The 26,391-nt window shown below is 41.4% G+C and overlaps 1 protein-coding gene across 1 annotated transcript; it reads left to right on the top strand.

Moving 5' to 3' along the window:
* The first annotated feature begins 6,008 nt into the window (after window positions 1-6,008).
* LOC125157291 (transcription factor BTF3-like) lies at window positions 6,009-6,842 on the top strand. The gene has a single exon (XM_047843854.1). It carries the CDS (start codon window positions 6,109-6,111, stop codon window positions 6,595-6,597), a length of 489 nt encoding a protein of 162 aa, XP_047699810.1. The 5' UTR covers window positions 6,009-6,108; the 3' UTR covers window positions 6,598-6,842.
* Window positions 6,843-26,391: the final 19,549 nt, after the last annotated feature.

Here is a 26,391-nt window from a genome sequence, read left to right as displayed (position 1 = left end):
TTTTGGATATTAACCTCTTATCAGCTGTATGGTTTGCAAATATTTTTTTCCCATCCTGCAGGTTGCCTTTTCAACTTATGGATTGCTTCCTTTTCTGTGCAGAAGCTCTTAATTTCGATATAGTCTCACGTGTGTATTTTAGCTTTTACTGCCTGTGCATATTGTGTCTCATCCAAGAAATCATTGCCAAGACCACCATCAAGGAACCTTTTTTTTCTATGTTTTCTCCTAGCAGTTTTACAGTTTCAAGTTTTACATGTAAGTCGTTAACGCATGTGGAGGTCATTTTTGTAAGTGGTGTGAGGTGGGGGTCCAGCTTCATTCTTTCGCATGTGGATTTTCAGTTTTCTCCACACCCTTTATTAAAGAGACTGTCCTTTCCCTATCGTGTGCTCTTTGTGCCCTTTCCAAAAATTAGTCAAATGTATGTGCAGGCATGTATTCTTAGGCTTTTTTATTCTGTTCCACTGTGTGCCTGTCTTTATGCTACTACAATATGGGTTCAATTAATTACTAGAGTTTGGAATCACAGAGCATGATGCCTCTAGCTTTGTTCTTCTTTCTCAAGATTGCTTTGGTTGTTTGAGTCATTTGTGGTACCATACAAATTTTAGGATGATTTATCGATTTCTGGGAAAAATGTCAATGTAATTTTGAACAGGATTGTATTGAATCTGTAGATCGCTTGGGGTAATATCGGTATGGTCACAGTATTCTTTCGATCCATGAACACAGGCTATCCTTCCATTTATTTGTGTCTCCTTCACATTCTTTCACGAGTGTCTTCTAGTTTTCAGCGCATAGGTCTTTTACTCCCTCGGTTAAATTCATTTCTAAATGTTTTTTGGGTTTTGATGCTATTGTGAATGGAAATCGTTTCTTGATTTCTTTCTGGTGGTTTGTTGTTAGAGGAAAGGCTTTTAACTTTTCACCATCGAGTATAATGTTAGCTGCGGGCTTGTCATGTATGGGCTTTATGAGTAGAGGTACATTCTTTCTATACCTAATCTGTTGAAAGTTTTTACATGACTGGATGTTGAATTTTGTCAAAGGTGTTTTCAGGACCTATTGAAATAATCATATGATTTTTATCCTTTATTTTATTAATGTGGCTTATCACATTTCTTGATTTGCATATGTTGACACGTCTTTGCATCACAGAGATCAGTCACACTTGATCATGGCGCATGATCTTTTTAATGTGCTCTTGAATTAAGTTTGCCAGCGTTTTGTTGAGGACTTTTGTACCTATGTTCGTTTGGGATATGGGCCTGTAACGTTCTCTTCTTGTGGTGTCCTTGTCTGGTTTCAGTATAAGGATAAGGCCAGCCTCGTGAAATGGGTTTGGAAGTGTTCCTTCGTTTTCATTTTTTGGGGAAGAGCTTGATAAGGATCGGTATTAATTCTTCTTTAAGTATTTTGTAGTGTTTTCCTAGTGTAGCCATCCAGTCTTGGGCTTTTATTTGTTGGGAGATTTTTGATTTGTGATTCAATTTCCTTGCTTGTTATTGGTCTGTTAAGAGTTTCTATTACTTCATGAATCAGTCTTGGTAAATTGTGTGTTTCTAGGAACGTATTGATTTCTTCTAAGTTATCTCCTTTGTCGGCATGTAATTGTTCATAGTAGTGCCTTAAAATTCTTCGTATTTCTGTGGTATCAGCTGTAATATCTCCTCTTTCATTTGTAATTGTGTTAATTGATGTCACCTCTCTTATCTTAATCTAGTTAAATATTTGTCAATTTTGTTTTATCTTTTTAATAAACTAACTCATTCTTGTTGACCTTTTCTATTATCTTTCTTGTTTTTATTTCATTTATTTCTGCTCTGGTTTTTATTACTTCCTTTCTTCTGCTATTAGTTTGTTCTTTTTCTAGTTCCTTGAGGTATAAGGTTAGGTTGTTTATTTGGATCTTTCTTTTTGCTTTTTTATAAAATTTTAACATTTTTTTAAGAGGGAGCGAGCTCAAATGTGGGAGAGGGGCAAAGGGAGAGAGAGAGAGAGAGAGAGAGAGAGAGAGAATCTTAAACAGGCTTCACGCTCAGTGCAGAGCCTGATGTGGGGCTTGATCCCCCTACCTTGGGATCGTGACCTGAGCCGAAATCAACAGTTGGATGTTCAATTGACTGAGCCACTCAGGCACCCCTCTTTTTTTCTTAGTGTAGACATTTATTGCTTTATAGTTCCCTCTTAGAACTGCTTTTTCTGCATCCCATAAGTTTTGGCATGTTATGTTTCCGGTTTCATTTGTTTCAAGATACTTTTTATTTCAGTTTTTATTTCTTTTTCTCCACCCGTTCATTGTTCCAAGGTGTCTTGTTTAATTTCCACATATGTGTGAATGTTCCAGCTTTCTCCCTGCTTTGATTTTTTAGTTCCCTATCGTTGTGGCTATAAAAGATACTTGGTATGATTTCAATCTTCTTAAATGTGTGAAGACTTGTTTTGCAACCTAATATACGATCCATCCAGGGGAATACTCAATGCGTGCTTGAAGAAAATCTGCATCCTGCTTCCGTCGGATGGAAAGGTCTGTCTATGTCCGTTAGGTCCGTTTGGCCTAAAGTGTCATTCTAGTCCATTATTTCTTTATTAATATTCTGTTGAGATGACTTACCCTTTATTGAAAGGGGAGTGATGAAATCTTCTTCTGTTAATTGCATTGCTGTCTATTTCTGCCTTCAGATTTGTTGGTTTTTATCATTATATAATGGCCTTCTCTGTCTCTTGTTACAACTTTTGACTTAAAGTCTACTTTGTTTCACAGAAGCATTATGACCCGGGCTCTATTTTGTTTCCCATTTGCATGGAATATGTTATTCTGTCCCTTCCCTTTCGGCCCATGAATGTCCTTAAAGCGTAAGTGAGTCTCTTGCGGGCAGTATATAGATGGGTCTCGTGTTTGTTGTCGTCGTCGTCTCACTGTTCAAGCCACTTCATGTCTCTTAACTGGAGAACTTAAATTATTGGCATCTCGAGTAATTTTTGATGGGTAATTACCATTTTGATAATTGCTTTCCGATTGCTTCGTAGTGCCTTTGTTCTTTTCTTCGTCTCTTGCTGTCTTTCTTTGTGAAATAATGCATTTTTTTGTGTGTGTGTGGTGGTGTCTTTGGATTCTTTTCTTTTTATCATTTGTGCATGTATTACAGGTTTTTGCTCTGTGATTACCACGAAGCTTTCACAGTTATGACAGTCTGTTTTAAATGGGTAACAACTTCAATTGCATACAGATGTTCTACGCATTTATCTGTTCCCCACATTTTATGTTGTTTATGTTATTATTTTACTGTACCTATAGCTATTTTTTTTTTAACAGTTTTGTCCTTTAGTCTATATGCTAGAGTTAAAAGTGAGAACAATGTCATGAATTGGTTTTCTCTGTTTTATACTGCTTTGTTCTGGAAACGATTAGCCATCTTACAACATGAAGCTAAGATCTCCCAACGTTTACATTCTGTTAAAAAAAAAATGGCAGAGCAATCTGTTTTATTGACAAGTGATTAGAACGGTACAAAGGAAAGCTGTTGTAGGAAAATAAGGTATTGATCAGAAAAGTGGCGTCAATCTCAGAGGAAAGTTACAGACACGTGACAGATTGTGTTTGCCAAAGATATCTGCAGCTATATCTCCCGTTAAGTCCTTTTGTCTGTTTGAAAAGGTCTAGGAGGTGCTACTTGAGTCTCTTGGAGAAATTTAAAAACAAAAATGTTTCACAGTAATCTTTACCAGGAGATATTTTCTTGACAACACCTGGAACTCGATCTTTGCTCTGAAGCCTTGTGATGGCTAGTTTACGTGTCAACCTGACCGGGCCACTGGATGTCCAGATATTTGGCTAAACATTGTTCTGAGTATTTCTGTGAGGGTGCTTTTATTTCTTTTTTAATTTTTAAAAAGATTTATTTGTTTTTGAGAGAGAGGAAGAGACAGAGCGCGAACAGGGGAGGGGCACAGAGAGAGGGAGGCACAGAATCCGAAGCAGGCTCCAGGGTCTGAGCCGTCAGCACAGAGCCCGGTGCGGGGCTCGAACTCACGAACCGCGAGATCATGACCGGAGCCAAAGTCAGACGCTAAACCGCCTGAGTCACCCCCGTGCCCCCGTGAGGGTGTTTTTGAATGAGTTTATCATTTAAATCAATAGACTGAATAAAGCCCATGTGTAGGTCTTTGGATTCAAGCCTACTGGCTTTCAGACCAGAACTATACCATCTTCTCTCCCGGTTTTCTGACTTGCTGACTACAGATATTGAGACGTAGTACCCTCCATAATCATGTGACCCAATTCTTTAGTATATATATAACATATAGATAGATATAGATATAGATATAGATATAGATATAGATATAGAATTCGAAGCAGGCTCTAGGCTCCGAGCTGTCAGCACAGAGCCTGACGCGGGGCTCAAACTCACGAACCGTGAGATCGTGACCTGAGCCAAATCCGACGCTCAACCGACTGAGCCACCCAGGCGCCCCTGATCTGTTTCACAGTATCAGTGACTTCATCTGGGAAGACTCAAAGACTCAGGTGACTCATTAGTAGAGGGGAAGACAAATCATCTATAAACTTCTTTACTTACATGGCTTGCACCTAAACTGGGCTGATTTGAAGACCAGACAGCTACGGGTACCATATGGCTTAGCTGTTTGATAGACTGGTACCTTCAACACGCTAAGACTTCTCACTTGGTGGCTCAGGGTTTCTAGTGTGGTTGCTCAAAGGGAACCAGTCAGAAGATTCATGGTTTTGTTTGATGTAGCCTGAGAAATTGCACAGTGCATTTCCATTACATCCTACTTGTAATGGGCATAAAACCAAGGTCAATCCAGATTCAAGACGAAGGGACATAGATTTCACCCCTTGGTGGAAGGAATATACAAAAAATTGCTGGCCTGTTTTTATGTCGCTATGTAAAAGCAAAGGCAAGGAAGCCTGTAATTCGAGAGAAACTTATCATGAGGAATGTTTGTGCTCTCAACATGGGGAAGGAAGCCTTCAAACTGTCAATATTTATCATCTTTCTTTCGTGTACAGAGGAAGAAAAATGCATGTAAATTAGAGGAAATAGTATAGAGTTACACAATGTTCCCCAACCTTGGCCACACATTAGAAATATCTGGGGAGCCTTTAAGAATTCCGACTCCCCCGGCAGCATCCCAGACAAATTAAACCAGAATCTCCATGGTGGAGTGAGGACGGAGGTGGAAACATATAGGCGTCAGTCGTTTTAAGAGTTCCCCAGGTGATTCTACTGTATCGCTAATATTGGAGGCCACTGACTGAGCTGGTCCTGAGGTTATCAAGAAAATGGATGACCTTCATTTTCATTGACTCTTAACCCAGGTAAAGTGACCTCTAACGGCTCCCCAAGAGACCCCTCATAGTGATTATGGGCTAGTAATGCATATATTGAAGAGTGCCCGAGAAGAGTCAACTCTTAGTGGAGTTGTTAGATAATTAACGTGATAAATAGATAAATAACCACTCCCCCGAAGAATCAGAGTCCAAGAAAGGCATAACAAAAAGACATAAAGAAGCATACGGGGGGGGGGGGGGGGGGCGGGAAGAGTGCACAGAACCAGGGTTATATGAAGCCATAATGGATGATAGTCAAGTGTTGGGAGAAATTTCTATATTTCGTAAAATGTGCTCTAGGAGATAATCTACTTAACCTATTTAATTTTGCGTTTTTAATGCGCTAGGATGGTTGTAGTGCTTTTCTGTGTTGGTGTTAGATACCTTCGTTCGTTTCTCCAGTTTGATTTTGAGCTATCTGAGGCTAAGAAGCAGGTCGTATTAACCATTGCAGCCTAAGTACCTGGAAAACTGCAAGGGTCCATAATGTTTGTTAAGTTAAATCATTGGACTGAGAAAACCAAGAATGCTGTGAAGAGAGGCAATCTTCACAGTAAGTAAAGTGCTTAAGTGGGAAAACACGAGGTTGAGTGCCAGGCGTATGTATGAAAACAACAAAGTGATTAGAAATGGCATATACTGGCCATCTTGCGTCCCCGCGTGTGTGCGCCTAATCTCGGCTGGTCCACCCGAGACCCCCTGAGCGCCTACCCTAGTCCCCCGCGCGGTCCCATTTCCGCTCCAACAAGATGAAAGAAACTATCATGAACCAGGAGAAACTCGCCAAACTGCAAGCACAAATGCGCATTGGTGGGAAAGGAACTGCTCGCCCAAAGAAGAAGGTGGTTCATAGAACAGCTACAGCAGATGATAAAAAACTTCAGTTCTCCTTAAAGAAGTTAGGAGTAAACAATATCTCTGGTATTGAAGAAGTGAATATGTTCACAAACCAAGGAACAGTGATCCACTTTAACAACCCTAAAGTTCAGGCATCCCTGGCTGCGAACACTTTCACCATTACCGGCCATGCTGAGACAAAGCAGCTGACAGAAATGTTACCCAGTATCTTAAACCAACTTGGTGCAGACAGTCTGACTAGTTTAAGAAGGCTGGCTGAAGCTCTGCCCAAACAATCTGTGGATGGAAAGGCACCACTTGCTACCGGAGAGGATGATGATGATGAAGTTCCAGATCTTGTGGAGAATTTTGATGAAGCTTCCAAGAATGAAGCAAACTGAATTGAGTCAACTTCTGAAGAAGATAAAACTTGAAGAAGTTACTGGGAGCTGCTATTTTATATTATGACTGCTTTTTAAAAATTTTGTTCATGGATCTGATAAAATCTAGATCTCTAATATTTTTAAGCCCAAGCCCCCTGGACACTGCAGCTCTTTTCAGTTTTTGCTTATACACAATTCATTCTTTGCAGCTAATTAAGCTGAAGAAGCCTGGGAATAAAGTTTGAAACAAGATTAATAAAGTTCTTTGCCTAGTAAAAAAAAAAAAAAAAAAAAAAAAAAGAAATGGCATATACTGCCCTAAGCCATTTCATAAAAAGGTCACCAGTACCTCTTAAGGTTTTGAATAATCTAGAAAAGGAAGCAAGGAAGGTCATAAGGCAATGATACGAAGCTATAAACGTCTCACACACGCACACACACTCACACACACACAATCATTAAACCATTTTACTTAAGTTACCTGAGCGTTCAGCCTACGAGAAAGAGTAGTGGTATGCACCTAAAAAGGCAGTGTGTTTGTTTGTTTGTTTTAATTTATTCACTTAAATTCAAGTTAGTTAACATACAGTGTAGTTTTGGTTTCAGGGGTAGAACCCAGTGATTCATCGCTTACGTATAACACCCAGTACCCATCCCAACAAGTACGCTCCTTAATGCCCATCACCCATTTAGCCCATCCCTCCACCCACCTCCCTCCATCGACCCTCAGTTTGTCCTCTGTATTTAAGAGTCTCTTCTGGTTGGCCTCCCTCTCTGTTTTGATCTTAGTTTTCCGTCCCTTTCCATATGTTCATCTGCTGAGTTTCTCAACTTCCACATAATGGTGAAATCATACGACATTTGTCTTTCTCTGACATCACGCTTAACATCACGCACTCTAGTTGCATCCGCGTTGTTGCAAATGGCAAGATTTCATTCTTTTTGATCCCTGAGTCGTATTCCATTGTAAGAAAGCATGCTTTATCTAGAACGACTGCAAGTGGTTTCTGTTACAGGCAGAAAAGGCCTACTTTGTTCGTCCTGGATGTTTATTATATGGAAAACTGTCACATATGTAACAAAGAGTGAGATTTTATGTGTGGTAGCATTCTTTAAATGAATAAATTGCTCTGAATGCCAGATATCAAAACTTTTGTTATTAGCTAGCATTTATCCAAGGTGAAAGGAACTCTGGGAAATGTCTGCCCTATGATTTCTTGTTTGAACCTAAGAGCTTGGGCCCGCAGAAATTTGGTTTCTCTGGACTGACCTTAAGCATTCCGATTGGGCTGTCTGACCCTGACTACAGATACATCTTTGCTTACGTCCCCAGGGCATATGTATGTGCCTGTACATAACTTTAAATTGCCAGGGCGCCTGGGTGGCTCAGTCGGTTGAGTGTCCGACTTTAGCTCAGGTCATGATCTCGTGGTCTGTGACTTCGAGCCCCGCTTTGGGCTCGGTGCTGACAGCTCGGAGCCTGGGGCCTGCTTCGGATTCTGTGTCTCCCTCTCTCTCTGCCCCTCCCCCGCTCATGCTCTGTCTCTCTCTCTCTCTGTCAAAAATAAATAAGCATTTAAATAAATAAATAAATAAGTAAGGAAATTGCCATAGACTGACGGTGCCCTTGAAGCCAGCAGCTCCAAATGTTGAAAAATGCAATGTACATTTAATATTCTTAAGACTATACTGTCCATTTCCTAATGATATTTCTAAAAAGTCCTGTAGGGACAGGATCCTGATTATGACTTCATTCAATCTGTACAATTGGACGCCATTTTAGACCAAGTGCCTCCCAAGAGGAAAGGAGCCAGGATATTTTCAGGCTGAATACAGCATCTATTGCTTTCTGGGTTTTTTTTTTTTTTTTTTTTTTCTGCCTCTCTCTGACCCTGTATATAAAGAATAGATAGCTGGGTTTCAAATAGAACTTCAGCATTTCTGAAGGATCCGATGTTTGCCGACCCTACTGAAGTACCCCAGAAATCTGGACCAAAGCTCCACTTAACTTTTGCCCCCTTTCAGGACCAAGAAGGCACAAGGGAGGGTTCATTCCACTGGACTTCCGGTGATCACGCTGGATTTTAACAAGCAGAATTGCTCTTCAACTCTCTCCATGTAAGCACACATTTTCTTGGCTCCCTCCTCCTTGAGCTTCCTTTTTGTGAATGCAGAGCTTCATTATTCAAATTCAGACAGATGCATAGAGCTGAATAGTTCTTTGGAGACTTGAAAGTCTAGCCTTTTGCTTATTCTGGGATCCTCATTATAAACCAGACATCACAGCTTAAGAAATATCATAAATGCTCTGTCTCCATGTAAGAGCATCATGAATATTGATGTTTGGTTTCCTTCAATCCTGTGGCTCCTTTTTATTTCATTCAAGCGATAGGATAAAGAGATAGTTCTGCTATGATATACGTAGAATCACAGACTAAAAGTTTATGTATAAGACTTTCCTGGGCTTTACCTTGCCCTAGATTGGAAATACTAGGCAAAAGTTTCTTTGTTCTTATAGTAGCGATTCCCATCTTTAAGAAGAGAAAATTGGGGGGCGCCTGGGTGGCTCAGTCGGTTAAGCGTCTGACTTCGGCTCAGGTCATGATCTCACGGTTAGTGGGTTCGAGCCCCTCCTCGGGCTCTGTGCTGACAGCTCAGAGCCTGGAGCCTGTTTCAGATTCTGTGTCTCCCTCTCTCTCTGCCCCTCCCTTGCTCACTCTCTATCTCTCTCTGTCTCAAAAATAAACATTAAAAAAAATAAAGAAGAAGAGGAAATTGAGTCTCGCAGTGTTGGTTTGTCCAAAATCTCACTTACTAGCTAATAAGTAGAAGAGCCACTCTTTGAATCCAGACTTTAACTAACTAAAAGTTAAAAAAAGAAAAGAAAAGAAAGTAATGTGACTTCTCTATGTCTAATATTATGTTAGTATTTTCTCAATAAATGGTGTACGAATAAATAATCGAATGAAGGAACAATTGATCACCCCATGCTGATGGCCTGCGTTGCAAACCAACCAACCAACCAACCAACCAACCAACAAAAACAAATTACAAAAGGTTTTTCCGAGAATTAGGGGATCTTTGGGTGCTGGGTACCTAATTCACACACCATGGCAATGCAGCTCTATCGGCAAGTAATGTATTCAGGCTGTGTATCTTTCTGCCAAAGGATAGCAGTTCTATGCTCTGGGGACGGCCAAGTCCTAGAGGGTATGCCCAAATGGGAACTGATTTGCTATCACTTAGTTTCAAGACAGTGGAACGATTCGGACATTAAGTGGAAAATGATAGCTTTTATTAATGAGCGAAATTTGCTCCAAATCAGTTGACTCTGTAGAAACTTACCACATCCAAACTAAAGTCAGCGGTGAAACATTTGTTTTCCAAAACGTTATGTGATTCAAAGCAGTGGATTAAAACCGTGTTTGTTTATGTCGAATGCTGCACGGTAGGAAACATTGTAAACAGTAGGTACCGACTGATCAAATTGCGCTACTCACCCCAGAGGGACTGGTTGGGACAGGCTCTGAGCGCGCTATGTTTTCGATAGTTTGACACCCTCCCAGCGCCTATAACTAGTATGCTAGAACATCACATTAATTTCCAAGTGCACTTTTAAAGGAAAGTGTATCTACCTATCCTCAATTTGTCCGAGAAAGCAACCTTGGGATTAGTGCCTATTCGTCTAAAAATGTGGAATCTACTTTATTTTTTTTCTCAACGTTTTATTTATTTTGGGGACAGAGAGAGACAGAGCATGAACGGGGGAGGGGCAGAGAAAGAGGGAGACACAGAATCGGAAACAGGCTCCAGGCTCTGAGCCATCAGCCCAGAGCCCGACGCGGGGCTCGAACTCACGGACCGCGAGATCGTGACCTGGCTGAAGTCGGACGCTTAACCGACTGCACCACCCAGGCGCCCCTAAAAATGTGGAATCTACTTTAGACAAGATCTACTGCGAAAGATCCGAAAGATGACAAGATTAACATTCCAGACCGTTCAGGAGGATTAGAGATTGGGTCTTGGAGCTTCTTGGCGCAAAAAATCCTTACACAGTTAAGTAGGCTTGGGTCGCATAGGAATGTAAAGTAACCGGAGGCTATATATAATGACATCAGATTTTCCCAAGAGATTTGAAAGACCTACACGTTAAGCTTGGAGCTCAAAACATTTGGAAACCAAAGGCTACAGTCATTGAACTAGGTCACTAATTCATCTGTGAAATTACGTACTCCTGTCTCTCCAATAAGGTGAGTTGGAGTAAAAGGTTGCAAAAGTCCCTTCTAGCCCAATATTGCTATACTCTAGATCTTTTTTTTTTTTAGATATTTAAAAAAATATTTATTTATTTATTTATTTTAGAGAGAGAGAGAGAGACAGACAGACAGAGTGTGAGTGGGGAAGGGGCAGAGAGAGGGGGAGACACAGAATCCAAAGCAGGCTCCGAGTGTTATAGTCTAGATCTTTATGCGTGAGGACCCCCTTGGAGTTTAGGTTGGGCTTGATATCAAAATAGTTTGTCTACTCATTGGCCTTTTCAGGTGCTTCCCATTCCTTCCCAGGGTTCTTTCCTTCTCCCTGGAATCATTTCCTCCGTCTCAAGAACCTCCTTCTGTATCACTGGAAATACAAGTGTGCTGTCAGTGAATTCTTTTGTCTTTTGTGTGTTTGCTAATGCCCTTGTTTTCATTTATTTTGAGGGCCACGCTTCTTAGGTTTCGAATTCTGCGTTAGAAGAGTTTCTCTCTGCATTTTTAACGATGTTATTGCATTGGCCCTTGGCTCTCATAGTTTCTACTGAGATGTCGTTTTTCCGTCTTTCTGTTCTTCTGAAGGTCTTCTTTTCTCCAAGTTCGTTGAAGATTGTACCTTCATCACTGGTTCTCAGCAGTATGACTGGGATAAACCTAAGTTTTTTATTTGCATTTATCCTGCTCCGCGTTTGCAGAGTGTTATAAATCTGGAGAGTGAGGCTTCTCGTCATCTTTGGAAAATTTGGGGCCGCGATCTCCACAAATACCGTTCCTTTCTTATGTCTTCGGTCTCCTCTGTAGGACAATCATACGTATTTTGACAATGTGATTATCTTCTACCTGCCCTGCGTCCTTCCCCCACTCCTCATTCTTTGTTTGTTTCCTTGATTCTGTTCAAATGTAGTATGCTGTGAAACTATCTAATGATTTCCTAATTTAGACATTTTTTTCACTTCTAGTATGTCCATTTGATTTTTTTTATATAGATTCCCATTCTCTGTGTAATTATCCATCTTTTCTTCCCTTTCCATCTCTTCCCCTCCCCCCCCATCTGCTTTAACCATTCACTCATAGTTACTTTAAAGTGCTTGTCCACTGAAACTAACATCTGGAGCCTCTGCAGTTCTGCTGTAATTGCCATGTAATTTTCTCTGTTTGCAGAAATAACAAAACATTTTGAGCGCCATTAAAGAAGATTTCAAAAATAGCTACATCGTGCTGATGGGTATATTGAGAATCATCAACATTTCAGTTCTCCTGAATTTGATCTATAGATTCCGTCCGACCCTGTTTAAAATTCCATTAACAATTTTAGTGGCGTTTACTGAGTTACTTCATGTGCCTCGGTGCATATACAAGGCCATGAATGAAAGGCTAAAGATAGCGAAGACATTTGAAAAAAAGGAATGAGATGGAAAATCGTGCACAGTGCGAAGAAATAAAACACCAACAGATTAGAGAAACCAGGTTATAATAATTGGTGTTCTACCCAGAAACATGAAATTGGATCCTTCCTTACATCATTCACAAAAATCAGTTTCAGATCGACTGATGACTCAAACGTGAATGCCAGCATGTAAAAGTAGTTAGAAGAAAATCTAAGAGAATAAATTTCTCAACTCAATACAACCCGCTGATGGTTCCTTTCAAAAAATGATAAACTTGATCGCATCAAAGTGAGAACATTAGGGGTGCCTGGGTGGCTCAGTCGGTGAGGCATCTGACTTCGGGTCAGGTCATGATCTCATGATTCATGAGTTGGAGCCCCGCATCAGGCTGTCGGCTGTCACTACAGAGCCTGCTTCGGATCTCTCTGCCCCTCCCCGGCTCACGTGCTCTCTCTCTCAAAAATAAACATTAGAAAAATAATTAATTAATTATGAACATTAGTGTATTTTGGTACATCGAAGTTAATTTTATTTATCAAATTGCATCCTAAAAAGAGCGAAAAAACAAGCCACTACCCCAGAGAAGATAGATGCTACGTAGCTTGATGGGAATGACCATTATTGTGAATATATTTATAATATGTAAAAATCAACGTAGAAAAGAAAGAACAACACAGTAGAACGCAGGAAAAGATATTAGCGTGCATTTCGCAGATCAAGAAACAGAATGACAGACTGACATATGAAGATACGCTCAACTGTATTAGTAAACAATGAGATACAAATTAAGACCATTACACCTACTAGACTGGTAAAAAATGAAAGAAAGTATGACAATACTTTGGAGAAACGCTTGCACGTGTGCACCTAAAGAAATGTACAATTATGCTTCCAACACTCCTGTTCATAAAAGCAAAAAATAAAAACCTAGAGTAGCCCTGATATCTCTCTTTTTCAATGTTCGTTTTTATTTTCGAGAGAGAGAAAGCAGGCAAGGGAGGGGCAGAAAAGAGAGGAAGACAGAGGGTCCAAAGCGGGTTCTTCACTGAAAGCAGAGAGTGCGATGCGGGGCTCAGACTCACGAACCACCGGATCACGAATTGAGCCGAAGTCGGATTCTCAACCTACTGAGCCACCCAGGTGCCCCTGACTGTGATATCTCTTAACAATAGACTCGACAAAGACATTGTAGCATATTAATAAAGTGTTGTGCAGCAGAAAAAAAATAAATGAAGAATTACTACACACAAAAGCATAGACGGAACTTAGAAATATCCTACTTCATGAAAAAAAGAAGGCACAGCATAAATTATTTCAAACACTGAAACATATGCAAAACTACATATTTGGGGCATGAATGCAAAGTGGGCAAGAGAATATGAAGTGAAAATTCAGGATCATGGTTCTTTCTTCTTTTTTTTTTTTAATGTTTATTTTTGGCAGAGAGAGAGAGAGAGAGAGAGAGAGACAGAGCATGCGCGGGGGAGGAGCAGAGAGAGAGGGAGACACAGACTGGGAAGCAGGCTCCAGGCTCCGGGCTGTCAGCACGGAGCCCGACGCGGGGCTTGAACTCGCGGACCTCGAGATCATGACCTGAGCCGAAGTCGGACGCCCAACCGACTGAGCCGCCCAGGCGCCCCGATCATGGTTATTTCTTATGGCAGAAGCAAGGGAAAAAGGTGGAGGAGGAATCATAGGTAGACATGTTGATAATACATTCTAGTTCTTAGAATGGGGCTAGCTCTTAGCTGAGGGCACAAGGGTTTTCATTTTATTGTGCTTTATAACTTACATGTGTTTATATGGACATATTTTGTACGAAGTACTATGTCAAAACAGTCATTTAAAAAGTCAGACCCTTTAAAAAAACCAATCTGCAGATACTCATACGTTCGAATGTGGGCTTCCTTAAAAGACAACTAAGAATAAGGTCTTTGCTGGAAGGGAGCAAAGGACGTAATATAGAGGTAGCTAGCTAGCTGGTGAAGGGGTCCATCCCAGCCCCCCCCCCCAGGCTACACCTCCTTGTGATGCGGACTATTTTGAGCTGAAGGCATTCAAGACCCTGTGAGCTCCAGCGAAACTTTGCCCTTTCCTTAACTACCTCGAAGAATCTACAGTGGGGGTCTGTCCCCAAATAAAGGTTATTACCAGTGATCTGGTTCGTCTGAGTGACCCATCTGCATGATATCTGATAGGACAAACGTGTAACGACCAAGCATTTGCTCTTTATTGCCCCGTGACTTGCCCTCTTCCCCTTTGAAACTCCAAGCCCCTAACCCGTTCCTTAGCTCAGGATGGCATATATACCTCATTTTACCTGTCTGTCTTGGAACCTCTCACGTATGCGGAATGCTCATCTGTACAAAATTAAATTTCATTCCCTCCCGTTCATCTGTCTCACGTCAGTTTCATTCTTAGGCCAGCCGGTACAACTTTGGAAGGCTGGAGGAAAGTCTTTCCTCCCCAACACTAGATCCAGAGGTAGAGAGAGAGTGATAGATAAGAAACAGGAGGGAAGGAAGAAGAATAGAAAGGGTAATAGTAGACCAATAAAAAGCATTGAGTAAAGAATTTGGAAGGCACCAAGGCCAATTTGCCTCCCATTCCAACCTCCAGTAAGAGCAGTATAATTAATTATAATTAATAATTCCACAATTATTAATGGCAAATGAGAACAGTGAGATGCCAGCAAAGAAGATGCATTGTTCACGAATATAATTAGAAAGAGCTAAATGTAAGGAGATAGAGGAAGACAGCAATGTCGAGCTGTCTTGAATTTTCAATCTGTTGAAACTTCTGAAAATGTGCTTAAGCTCCCAAATGACTTTAATTAGTGAAATGCCAAACTCGATTAGCCTGAAACGAGTGTCTTCTAAACTAGACAGAAATCTGTTTTACAAAACTTGTTTCTTAATCAGAAGTTCTTAAAAATCAATCCTGCTGACTTTTCGGAGCTCCTCAGGATTTTGAAATTCTATGTCTTCAAACGTATCTGGGCTTATTTTAGGCCGGGCATAATAGCAGCACACCCACGCACAGATTGCTTTGTGCTATCGCGCAGCTCAGCTCCAGGGTGAGAAAACAAGAATGTTCCAGTGACAGGCAAAACCCACCTCTCTTTCTCGCTCTGTCTTCCTCTTTCTCTTGATTTCTGTGTGTGTGTGTGTGTGTGTGTGTGCACGCACCTCTCTCTCCTGATGTACCATAGGGATTTTAAAAACTGACTATAATCGGTAACGGAGCAGTGGGGAGAATCGATCTACGCAGTCAATGCTGGTTTAGCCTGCTATTATTCATAGCGCCCTGTTGATAGTAGCATGTATAAATCTAAGACAAGATAATGGGTCTCTTTATATTTCTATATTCCCTGAAGACCCACGAATGTGAAAGGCAACTGCCTGGTTAAATATTCAACCTACGAAGGACAGCTCTTGGTTAACTTCTGTCCTTTGAACAGTCCCAAATCATTGCTTTCTCTCACAGTAGTTGTCACAATCAGGACTCATTCAAATGAGCAGGCGCATGTTTTGGGGTGGCAACTTTTGCCAACTGTTTTCGGCTGATCGGTATATTTTTTAATGTCTATTTATTTTGAGAGAGAGAGAGAGAGAGAGAGAGAGAGAAAGCAAGGAGGGGAGGGGCAGAGCGAGAGAGGGAGACAGAGAATCCCAAGCAGGCTCTGCACTGTCAGTGTGGAGCCAGGGGCGGGGCCGGAACTCTCGAACTGTGAGATCGTGACCTGAGCCGAAGTCGGACACTTAACCGACTGAGCCACTCCGGTGCCCCCGGGCCGATTATTTTTAAGAAATAGTGGACAAAGGAGAAATTTCAGAAAGTGAGTACCAGTTGTACCAGGAAGAGGAGAAGGACTCTAAGTCTCTAGAAACTCCTATCAGTGGAGAAGACAATTGACTTAAGTCCGCCTAACAACCTTACCCTTGTTTACTGTCTTTTCCTGACAGAAGGCTCTCAGCCAAGAACCTAGAAGGGTAGAGGGAAAAGGTGCTCTTGTCACTGTCCGGAAAAAGGCCAGAGTGCATCATTTCAGGGTCCACTTGTGTTTTTCTCCACCCTTTTGCAAGATCTGTTTCCGGCTCTAGGTTCAGTTTTCTGCTGCGGAGGGTCTCATCTCATTCCCGTGGAACTTCAAGGCAAATCAATAAAATGTCATATTCACAGAAAAAAGAAAAAAAAAAAAAGCTTTTCCATGCAAACGGATTATAAATGATTTACACGTTGAGGAGAAATGCCATAAGAAAAATCGCCATTCTGAATACGTAACGATATGTTGCCTTCATCAGACACAGCAACAACATATAATATTTACAAGGCCTTTTTCCTTCCCTTTCGGCATTGGAAAGTCAGCAAACCCAGCTCAGCTCGTTCCTTCTCCTTTTCATTTATTTGGATGCTGTCAATTCTATATGTATTGCAAAATAACAACCGTTAAGTCTCTGTGTGCATTTGCTATCAAGAAACTGAATCATGCATATGTATCAGAAATATTACACCCGGGAAGATTAATTGGATCATTTGGCTCTTTTTTGTGTTTGGGGTCAGCAGCTACTAGGCTGTATAGAAAGGACACAAACTGCATTTATGCGTCCCTAGTGATCTCTGCTGTAGTGGGAGATAAGCAGTTAGAAGAGTGTTCTCTGTCTCCACCCAATTTTATCAGTTTCTCTTTCTCCGCTGGTTCCTTCCACCTTCCAACATATCCAAGCTTCCTCATTCTGTAATTTGTTTCCTTGACCCTAATCTCCCACCTGGGGATTGTTGTAGTTTTCTAAGATAAGTCTTGCAATACATGTGCCCTTGCTTCATTTCGTCATGACCTATTCCTTTTCAAAAATTGAAACGTGGGGTGCCTGGGTGGCTCCGTCGACCTCGGCTCAGGTCATGATCTCGCGGTTCGCGAGTTCGAGCCCCACATCGGGCTCTGTGCCGACAGCTCAGAGCCCGGCGCCTGCTTCGGATTCTGCATCTCCCTCTCTCTCTGCCCCTCCCCAGCTTGTACTCTGTCTGTCTCTCTCTCAAAATAAACGGACACTAAAAAAAATGTTTTAAATAAACATTGAGATGTAATTTATTATAACATTTGCCATTTTAAAGCGTACAATTCGATGGTACAATTCTGGACCTTTCGAATACATGGAATCACACAATATGTGGCCTTCTGTGTTTGGCTCCTTTGACTTAGCATAGTGTTTTCAAGGTTCACCCCTGTTGTAACACCAATCAATACTTCATTCCTTTCACGGTTGAATAATATTCCGTCTTACGCATACACGGTATTTTGTTTGTATGTTTATCAGCTGATGATGGTAGGATTGCTTCCACATTTTGGCTGTTGCGCGTAATGCTACTATGAATCTTTGTGGACATGTTTTTGGGTGGGCATGTTTTCAATTCTCTTGGCTGCCATGTGCTAACCAGGTTGAAAATTTAAGGAACGGCCAAACTGTTTTCCTAAGTGTTTGCACATTTTTACATCCCCATCAGCTATATATATATATGAGGGTTCCAATGTCTCCACATCCTTGGCAGTGTTTTTTATTTGTCATTTTGACAGACGTGCCTGGTAGGTGTGAAGTGAATCCCGTGGTGGTTTTGATTTACATTTTTCTGATGACTAAGGATATCGAGCATCTTTTTGTGTGTTTATTGGGCATTTGTATAATCTGCTTTGGAGAAATGTCTACTTGAATCCTATGCCCATTGTCAGATCGGGTTACTTGCCTTATCATTATTGAGTTGTAAGAGTTCTTTATATACTCTGGATACTAGATTCTTACTGGATATGTGATTTGCAAATATTTTCTACCACCCTGGGGGTTGCCTTTTCACTTTTGTAATAGTGTCCTTCGAAGCACAAAACTTTTAATTTTGAGAAATCCCAATTTATCTATTTTTTTCTTCTGTTATTTGTGCTTTTGGTGTCGAATCTAAGAATTCATTGCCAAAGAAACACATTGCTAAGTCCAAGTTCATGATGATTTCTACTTACGGTTTTTTTTTATTTTTTAAATGTTTAATGTCTGTTTGTTTATTTATTTATTGTTTGTTTGCTTATTTATTTATTGTTTATTTATTTATTTATTTATTTATTGTTTGTTTGTTTGTTTATTGGGAGAGAAAGACAGCATGAGTCGGGGAGGAGCAGAGAGAGAGGGAGACACGGAATCCGAAGCAGGCTCCAGGCTCTGAACTGTCAGCACAGAGCCCGACGTGGGGCTCGAACTCATGAACTGTGAGATCATGACCTGAGCCGAAGTTGGATGTTTAACTGACTGAGCCCTCCAGGCACCCCGACCCTTATGTTTTCTTATGGTTTTAACTCTTACATTTAGATCTTTGATGCAAATTGAGTCAATTATTGTATATTGTATGGTAATTAATTTTTTAAATTTTTTAATGTTTATTTATTTTTGAGAGCGAGGGAGCACACCCGCATGCAAGTGGAGGAGGGGCAGAGAGAGAGGAGGGCAGACAGAGGATCCGAAGAGGGCTCTGCCCTGACAGTAGAGAGCCCGATGCAGGGCTCGAACTAGTGAACTGTGAGATCATGACCTGAAGTGGAATCTGACACCCAACTGACTGAGCCACTCAGGAGCCCCGAGAATATTGTAATTTTTTTTTAATTTTTTTTTTGAAGTTTATTTATTTTTGAGACAGAGAGATAGAGCATGAACGAGGTGGGTCAGAGAGAGAGGGAGACACAGAATCTGAAACAGGTTCCAGGCTCTGAGCTGTCAGCACAGAGCCCGACGCGGGGCTCGAACCTACGAACTGTGAGATCGTGACCTGAGCTGAAGTCGAACGCTTAGCCGACTGAGCCACCCAGGCGCCCCCCGAGAATATTGTAATTTTAACAATATTAGTCTTTTAGTCCTTGATTCACAAGCTGTTTTTACATTTACATGTATCTTTAATTTATCTCAATGATGTATTACTGTGTAAGTTTTACATCTCCTTAGTTAAATTCATTTCAAGTATTTCACGCGTTTTGATTTCTTAAAAATTTTTAATGTTTATTTATTTTTGAGAGAGAGAGAGAGACAGAGCATGAGTGGGGGAGGGGCAGAGAGAGAGAGGGAGACACAGAATCAGAAGCAGGCCCCAGGCTCCCAGCTGTCAGCACAGAGCCCGACGCGGGGCTTGAACTCAGGAACTGTGAGATCATGACCTGAGACGAGGTCAGACACTTAACTGACTGAACCACCTAGGCGCCCCCTTTTTGATATTTTTAAATAGAATTTTCATTGTCTAGGACTCACACTGGAATACAGTATCTTTGTATACAATTGTATATAGTTGCATAATTTATTTGTGTATATTGATCTCGTGTCTTGACACTTTGCTGAACTTGTTTATGAGTTCTAATAGATTTTTGTGTGGATTTCTTATTTTTTTTTTTTTTTTGGATACGAGTTCCTGTAATCTATGAACAGAGATAGTTTTACTTTTCTCTGTCCAATTTGGATGCTTTTTATTTTTTTTTATTTCCTAATTCTTTCCAGTGTGGATGCCTTTCATTTATTTTTATCTCCTAATGCTCTGGCTGGAGCCTCCAGGACAATGTTGAATAGAAGTGTGAAGAATGGGCACCCTTGTCTTTTCTCTGATCTTGGGGGGAACGCTTTTGGCCCTTCACCATTAATTGTGATGGTATCTCTGGGTTTTCCATAGATGCCTTGTATCAGGTTGAAGAAGTTTTCCTTTTATTCCTAGTTTGTCGAATGTTTTTATGACAAAAGAACGTTGGATTTTGTTAAATGCAGTTTCTGAGTTTGCATTACTGAATAGAATAGGTCCTATGTGGCTGTGGTATATAGTCCTTTTTTTTTTTTTTATTTTGCATGTTGCATAATTCGGTTTTCTAGAATTTTGTTTAGGATTTTTATGTCTATATTCATAGCGGATATTGGTCTAGAGTTTGCTTTTTTTTCGACTGTGATGTCTTTGTTTGGTTTGGGTACATTCATTCTCTTTTAACCTTCCACTAATAGGTATCAAAGTTCACCTTTCCATTGACATTGCTCTAGCAAAGATGATCAAGTTGAATGTCCACATCCTTTGTCACTGTCTCCGAAGCATGTGTCCTTATGAAACATTATTCGTTTTCACCTCCTCAGAACCTTCTCTTCCATCAGCATTTACCCCGTGGAGAACTTAGCGCAGGGATGCTTCTTACTTGTTCCTCCTCACAAAGAAGGAAGTGGGGGGGGGGGCGTTGGTATTTAGGGTCAGGAAGGCTTTTTGCGGACCTCCAACCAAATCAAAGGGTCTCTGCAACTATTCTGACCATCAGAACCAAACAGAAAACAAAACAAAAGATGCTTTTATTAGGCAATGACTTCTGCTCCTTCCACACCATGCTATGGAATCGAATTGCCTGGATTCACACCCCGCTTCCGTATGTCTGGGCCGTGTCGCAAGTTATTTGACCTTCGAGTCTTCATCTCTCATTGGTGAAACAGGAATGATGATAGTGCGTATGTTACAGTGCGTATGTTACAGCGTATGTTACAGTCTTACAAGATGATGCACGCAAGGTCCCCATCGCGCACCAAAACACTTCATAAATGACGGCTACCGTTCTCGTAAACACAATCTAAGAGAGACGCGCACGTGTGTGGGGCGCAAATGATGCGATTCCAATGTTCCGCCGTTGCTTCGGTTGCTTCTCCAGCACTGAGTCTCTTCCAGTCTTCTTGTTCAGGCTTCATGACTTAGGTGTCTCAAAAATGTAGGATCACTGTAGTTTTTGCCAGCATGGAGGGAGAGAGAGAGAGAGAGAGAGAGAGAGAGAGAGAGACTGCACGCCTTCACGTGCTCAGGGTAGCATTCATTCACTCATTCGTTCAACCGATATTTATCGAGCATCAATTACGTCCCAGACATTGTGTGAACGGGAGGGAATACAGGAATGGACGAGATGTATATGGTCCGTGCTGCCATGCCACTGACTTTCTGGAGGGGCAGGACAAGGGTATTATCACGTAGTGTGGAGACAAGGAAAGAAAATATTTTCAGTGTTGCCGGCTAGACGGTCTCTGTCCCAACTACTAAAAAAAACCACGCGGTTGTGGCGCGAAAGCAGCCAGAAAGAATGCGTAAGTGAACGGCATGGCTGTGTTCCGATAAAACTTTACCCAAACAGGTGGTGGGCTGGATTTCGCCTGGGCTGTAGTTTGCCAATCCTGGCCTAAATACATAGTCGTTAAGTAAAGGGAATGGCAGGGAAACAAAATAGAGCTTTTTTTTTTTTTCTTTTCTTTTCTTTTCTTTTCTTTTCTTTTCTTTTCTTTTCTCCATTACGAAAGCAGGCTTACATTTACCTCATCCTTCGCTCTCTATCTCAAAACCAGAACGGGCCTGCAAAGTCTAGTTCCTTCAGGGCTCTGAATCTTGCGCGGTGGTCGCAAATATAAAACCGCATGCTTTTTCAGGATTTAGGGAATGATTTATGACTAAGGTATATAAAGCTGGTCACAGAAGACTTACTTTTGTGTTCTTACTACCAAACAAATCGGTCTCGAACTTTTAATAGTCTGAGTCAAAATACTGGTGGCTTTTCACCTTTGCCTTTATGTAGCAAAGTATTATAATGTCTACTCCCGGGGTGCCTAGGTGGCTCAGTGGGTTAAGCATCCGACTTCCGCTCAGGTCATGATTTCACAGTCCAAGAGTTCGAGCCCCGTGTGGGGCTCTGTGCGGACAGCTCGGAGCCTGGAGCCTGCTTCGGATTCTGGGTCTCCCTTCCTCTCTGCCCCTCCCCCACTTGCTCTCTCTCTCTCTCTCTCTCAAAAAAAAAATAAAATAAAAACATAAAAAATTTATAATGTCTACTCCCCACCTTAAAACCGGCCTCTGCCTTTTTGTTCCTTTGTGGGCCAGTGGAGACAAACCTCATGTTACATCCAGGGTTAGCTTCGAGAGTAGATAAAGTTTAGATTTGCTTTTATTTTTTCCCACTGGTTATATAAAATACATTATTTGAGTACAGCCAGGAAGAAACAAGCTACCTGACACTTCTGAGATTTTTTGGAAACACTAAAAGTCGCTCTTTGGCCAGAACTGTTGCAGACGATGTGGAGTGTCTGTAAAGGGACATTTTAAGTAAGGGGACCGCAATCATAATCGTAAGATAATTTCTTCTTCAGGGCTTTCTTCTAGATGCTGTCCTTTTGAAGCCACGTGCTTTGTTCTCTGGTAGCTTCTTTCCACACACAGGTCCTATTAGCATGCACAAGTTTCGAAGCATTGCACTTCGTTCTTTGATAAAGCAGGAAAGTCTTTAAGGCACGATCGTCTTTGTTGATCTGTTCTCATTCTTGTTAAAGGTTTGGCTCTCCAGCTGTAGGAGATTTTCTTTCCCCCCCCTCTCGTTTTCTCTTTTGGCTGTCCTCTTTGAGATGAGCATAAAGTATCTGAATTTTCTTGTTTGATATATTGTGTGATGTAGGGTGGTTTTCTGTAGTGGTTTGACCTTTTCAGTGTTCGGTCTGTTGGTAAAGGTGGGAGCTGCCTACCTCTCAGGGTCCCGAGGAATTAGTTTGTGGAAAGGGTGCCACCTTCAGGTGATGGTAAGGAACAGAAAGAAAGCCTTCCTATCCTAACAGCACACGGGGAGGGGGGGGGGGCTTTCTATCTGCAGCAAACTTTGATATGAATTCAGGTTTTGTTTTAAGTAATGGTGGTGACCCTAGGCTCCCCATCCTCCAGGCTGCGATTAAAACTTTTTTATTACTAAAGAAAAGATTGATCTTCCAGTGAATAAGTATTTGTGCCTGTGCTTTGCACACGATGTAATGAATAATGAACCGCTGAATTTTCTACGCTGTGCCCACTGCCAACATATTAAGAGAGGAAGAATTCAGAAAGTGATTCCAATTGCTTCCCTCCACCTCCTCTGATATTTGCCCTCCGAAGAATCCTAGTTTTAAATTCCTTATCTGAGACCAGTAACCAGCAGGGAGAGTCCCAGGAAGGCAGACACGAGCAGTGTGATTAACGAGAAAAAAAAAAGGTCATGTTGCCTACAATGGACAGCAGAGAAAACAATTTCTAATTAGCCATACGTAGTAGGTGGACTAAAGACAGACGAAAGGGTCCGGGAGGGACCAGACATGGAAGATGGAGAGAGTGCACGTTCATCGAGCACACGGATTTCCTTCCCACTACACACCTCACTGTAAACAGTGGCAATCCCAGCGGAATTTCCTTCTGAGCGACCTGTCCGCACTTTCTCTTGCTAAACCCGAGGGAATGGAGAAGGAGGGAAATGATCCGTTTTCAGGTCACAGTTGTCCAAATACGAAATGAGTTCCTTCTAAAAGTGGTTGAATTGCCTGTTACCAGTGGGTCCAGCTGTAGGTCGGTGAGAAGCCACTTGGGGGTAGTAAGAGCACATGGCCCGATCAAGCTCACCTCTAGTCTCAGCAACATGAGGGAGAAGCAACAAATCGGCTACAATCAGAAAGTGGTGGGAGTGAAGTCTTTTCTTAATAGCGACAGGCACTGGATACATTTAAGACCGAATTTAGTTGGTTGGTCCCGAGTAATTTCCTCACGTTCTTTAAGATAGTGGATCGTGAAAAACAAAGAAAAAAACAGTGTCCTGCTCCATATAGATTCAGTCTTCTCCTGGGTTAAAAATGAATTTGGGGCCACCTGGGTGGCTTGCTCAGTTGAGCGTCCCACTGGGCTCAGCTCATGATATCGGGGTTCATGAGTTCGAGCCCCACGTCGGGCTGGCTGCTATCAACTCAGAGCCTGCTTCGGACCCTCTGTCTCCCTCTCTCTGCCCCTTCCCAGTTCACATTCTCTCTCTCTGTCAAGAATCAATAAAACCTTACAAAACAGAAAAATGAATTTGATTTAGAAAACCAACCAGTTTTTAAAATTTGCTTTCTAATTTAAATTCACGATAAAATCTAATGCACTTTCTAGTTCAGAAGTCTACAAATAAATAAACTGATGCTGCTTTTTATCTAGATAACATAAATAAAGAGATCTTGACATCAGCAGACAAATATAATTAGGAATGTAAGATGTAAGAGAGGATGTTTTCCAGTGATCTCACAGGGTATCTCTGATAAGGTTTCGTCTGTACAGAGAGAATCTCAGAATGCAATAAACAGAAAGATGTGATGCACTTAGCGTTTTATTTTTCAAGTATTTTCCAGGTATCTTTTCACCCGTGGCTACCGACAATAAATACCATACCATGTAAAAATTCTCTTCTGCTGACATGAAAAGACAATTCTCCAGGGCAGATGCATACATGGCCAAGAAACACACCAGAAGATGCTCAACATCACTAGTCATCGGGGAAATGCAAACCGAAGGTACAATGAGTTAGCACTTCACACACGCTAAAGCCGTGGTGAATTTAGAACAAAAGACAAAAAGACAGACGGAAAGAAAGGAAGAAAGAAAGAAAGGAGGGAAGGAAGGAAGGAAGGAAGGAAGGAAGGAAGGAAAAATAACAAATGTTGGCGAAGTTGTGGAGAAATTGATAACCTCTTACCTTGCTGGTGGGGATGTAAATTAGCGAGGCCACTGTCAAAAACAGTTTGGCAGGTCCTCAAAGTTAACTGTAAAGTTACCGTGTGACCCAGCAGTTCCATTCTTTGCAGATTTTGGATACTAACCCTTTTTCCGATATGTCATTTGCAAATATCTTCTCCCATTCCATTGGTTGCCTTTTCGTCTTGTGGACTGTCTCCTTTTCTGGGCAGAAGCTTTGTATCTTGATGAGGTCCCAGTAGTTCATTTTTGCTTTTATTTCCCTTGCCTTCAGAGATGTGTCAAGTAAGAAGTTGCTGCGGCTGAGGTCGAAGAGGTCGTTGCCTGTTTTCTCCTCGAGGATTGTGAGGGCTTCCCGTCTTACATTTAGGTCTTTCATCCATTTTGAGTTTCTGTTCGGGTATGGTGTAAGAAAGTGGTCCAGGTTCATTCTTCATGTTGCTGGCTAGTTCTCCCAGCACCATTTGCTAGAGACTGCTTTTTTTCCTTTGCATACTTTCTGGTTTGTCGAAGATTACTTGGCCATATATTTGTGGGTCCATTTCTGGGTTCTCTATTCCATTGGTCTGTGTGTCTGTTGTTGTGTCAATGCCATACTGTCTCGATGATTAAACCTTTGTAGTACAAGATACAGTCCGAGATTGTGATGCCTTCAGCTTTGGTTTTCTTTTCCAACATTACTTTGGCTTTTTGGGTCTTCTGTGGTTCCATAGAAATTTTAGGATTGTTTGTTTGGGCTCTGTGGAGAATGCTGGTGCTATTTTTAACTTTTTTTAATGTTTTTATTTTATTTTTGAGAGAGACAGAGAAAGGGAGAGAGACAGAGAGAGAGAGAGAGAGAAAGAGAGCGAGCCTGAGCAGGAGAGGGACAGAGAGAGAATGAGGCACAGAATCTGAAGCAGGTGCCAGGCTCCGAGCTGTCAGCACTGAGCTGGCCCGGGGCTCAAACCTACGAACCGTGATCATGACCTGAGCTGAAGTCGGACGCTTAACCAACTGAGCCACCCAGGCACCCCGGGAGTAGACATTATAATACTTTGCTACATAAAGGCAAAGGTGAAAAGCCACCAGTATTTTGACTCAGGGCATGGCATGTTTTTCCATTTCTTTGCATCTTCATCAATTTCTTTCATAAGCTTTCTATAATTTTCAGTGTACAGATCTTTTACCTCTTTGGTTAGGTTTATTCCTGGGTATTTTATAGTTCTTGGTGCAATTGTAAACGAGATCAATTCTTTGATATCTCTTTCGGTTGCCTCATTGTTGGTGCATGGATATGCAACTGATTTCTGTACATTGATTTTATATCTTGTGACTTTGCTGAATTCATGGATTAGTTCTGGTAGCCTTTTGGTGGAGTCTTTCGGGTTTTCCACGTATTGTATCATCTGTGAAGAGTGAAAGTTTGACTTCTTCTTTGCCAAGTTGGATGCCTTTTATTTCATTTTATTGTCTGACTGCTGATGCTAGAACTTCCAACACTATGTTGAACAACAGTGGTGAGAGTGGACACCCCTGTCATGTTCCTGATCTCGTGGGGAAAACTCTCAGTTTTTCCCCCTTGAGGATGATATTAGCTGTGTGCCTTTCATGTACGGCTTTTATGATGTTACATTATGTTCCTTCTATCCCGA

This window comes from Prionailurus viverrinus, chromosome X (assembly GCF_022837055.1).
Source record: "Prionailurus viverrinus isolate Anna chromosome X, UM_Priviv_1.0, whole genome shotgun sequence".
Lineage (NCBI taxonomy): Eukaryota > Metazoa > Chordata > Mammalia > Carnivora > Felidae > Prionailurus > Prionailurus viverrinus.
The sequence above is the reverse complement of the archived record's forward strand: the minus strand, read 5'-3'. Positions and strand labels throughout refer to the sequence as shown.

What these genes read in the sequence shown, in the direction of transcription:
- LOC125157291 (XM_047843854.1), top strand. Translation starts at nt 6,109, where the DNA reads ATGAAAGAAACTATCATGAACCAGGAGAAACTCGCCAAACTGCAAGCA.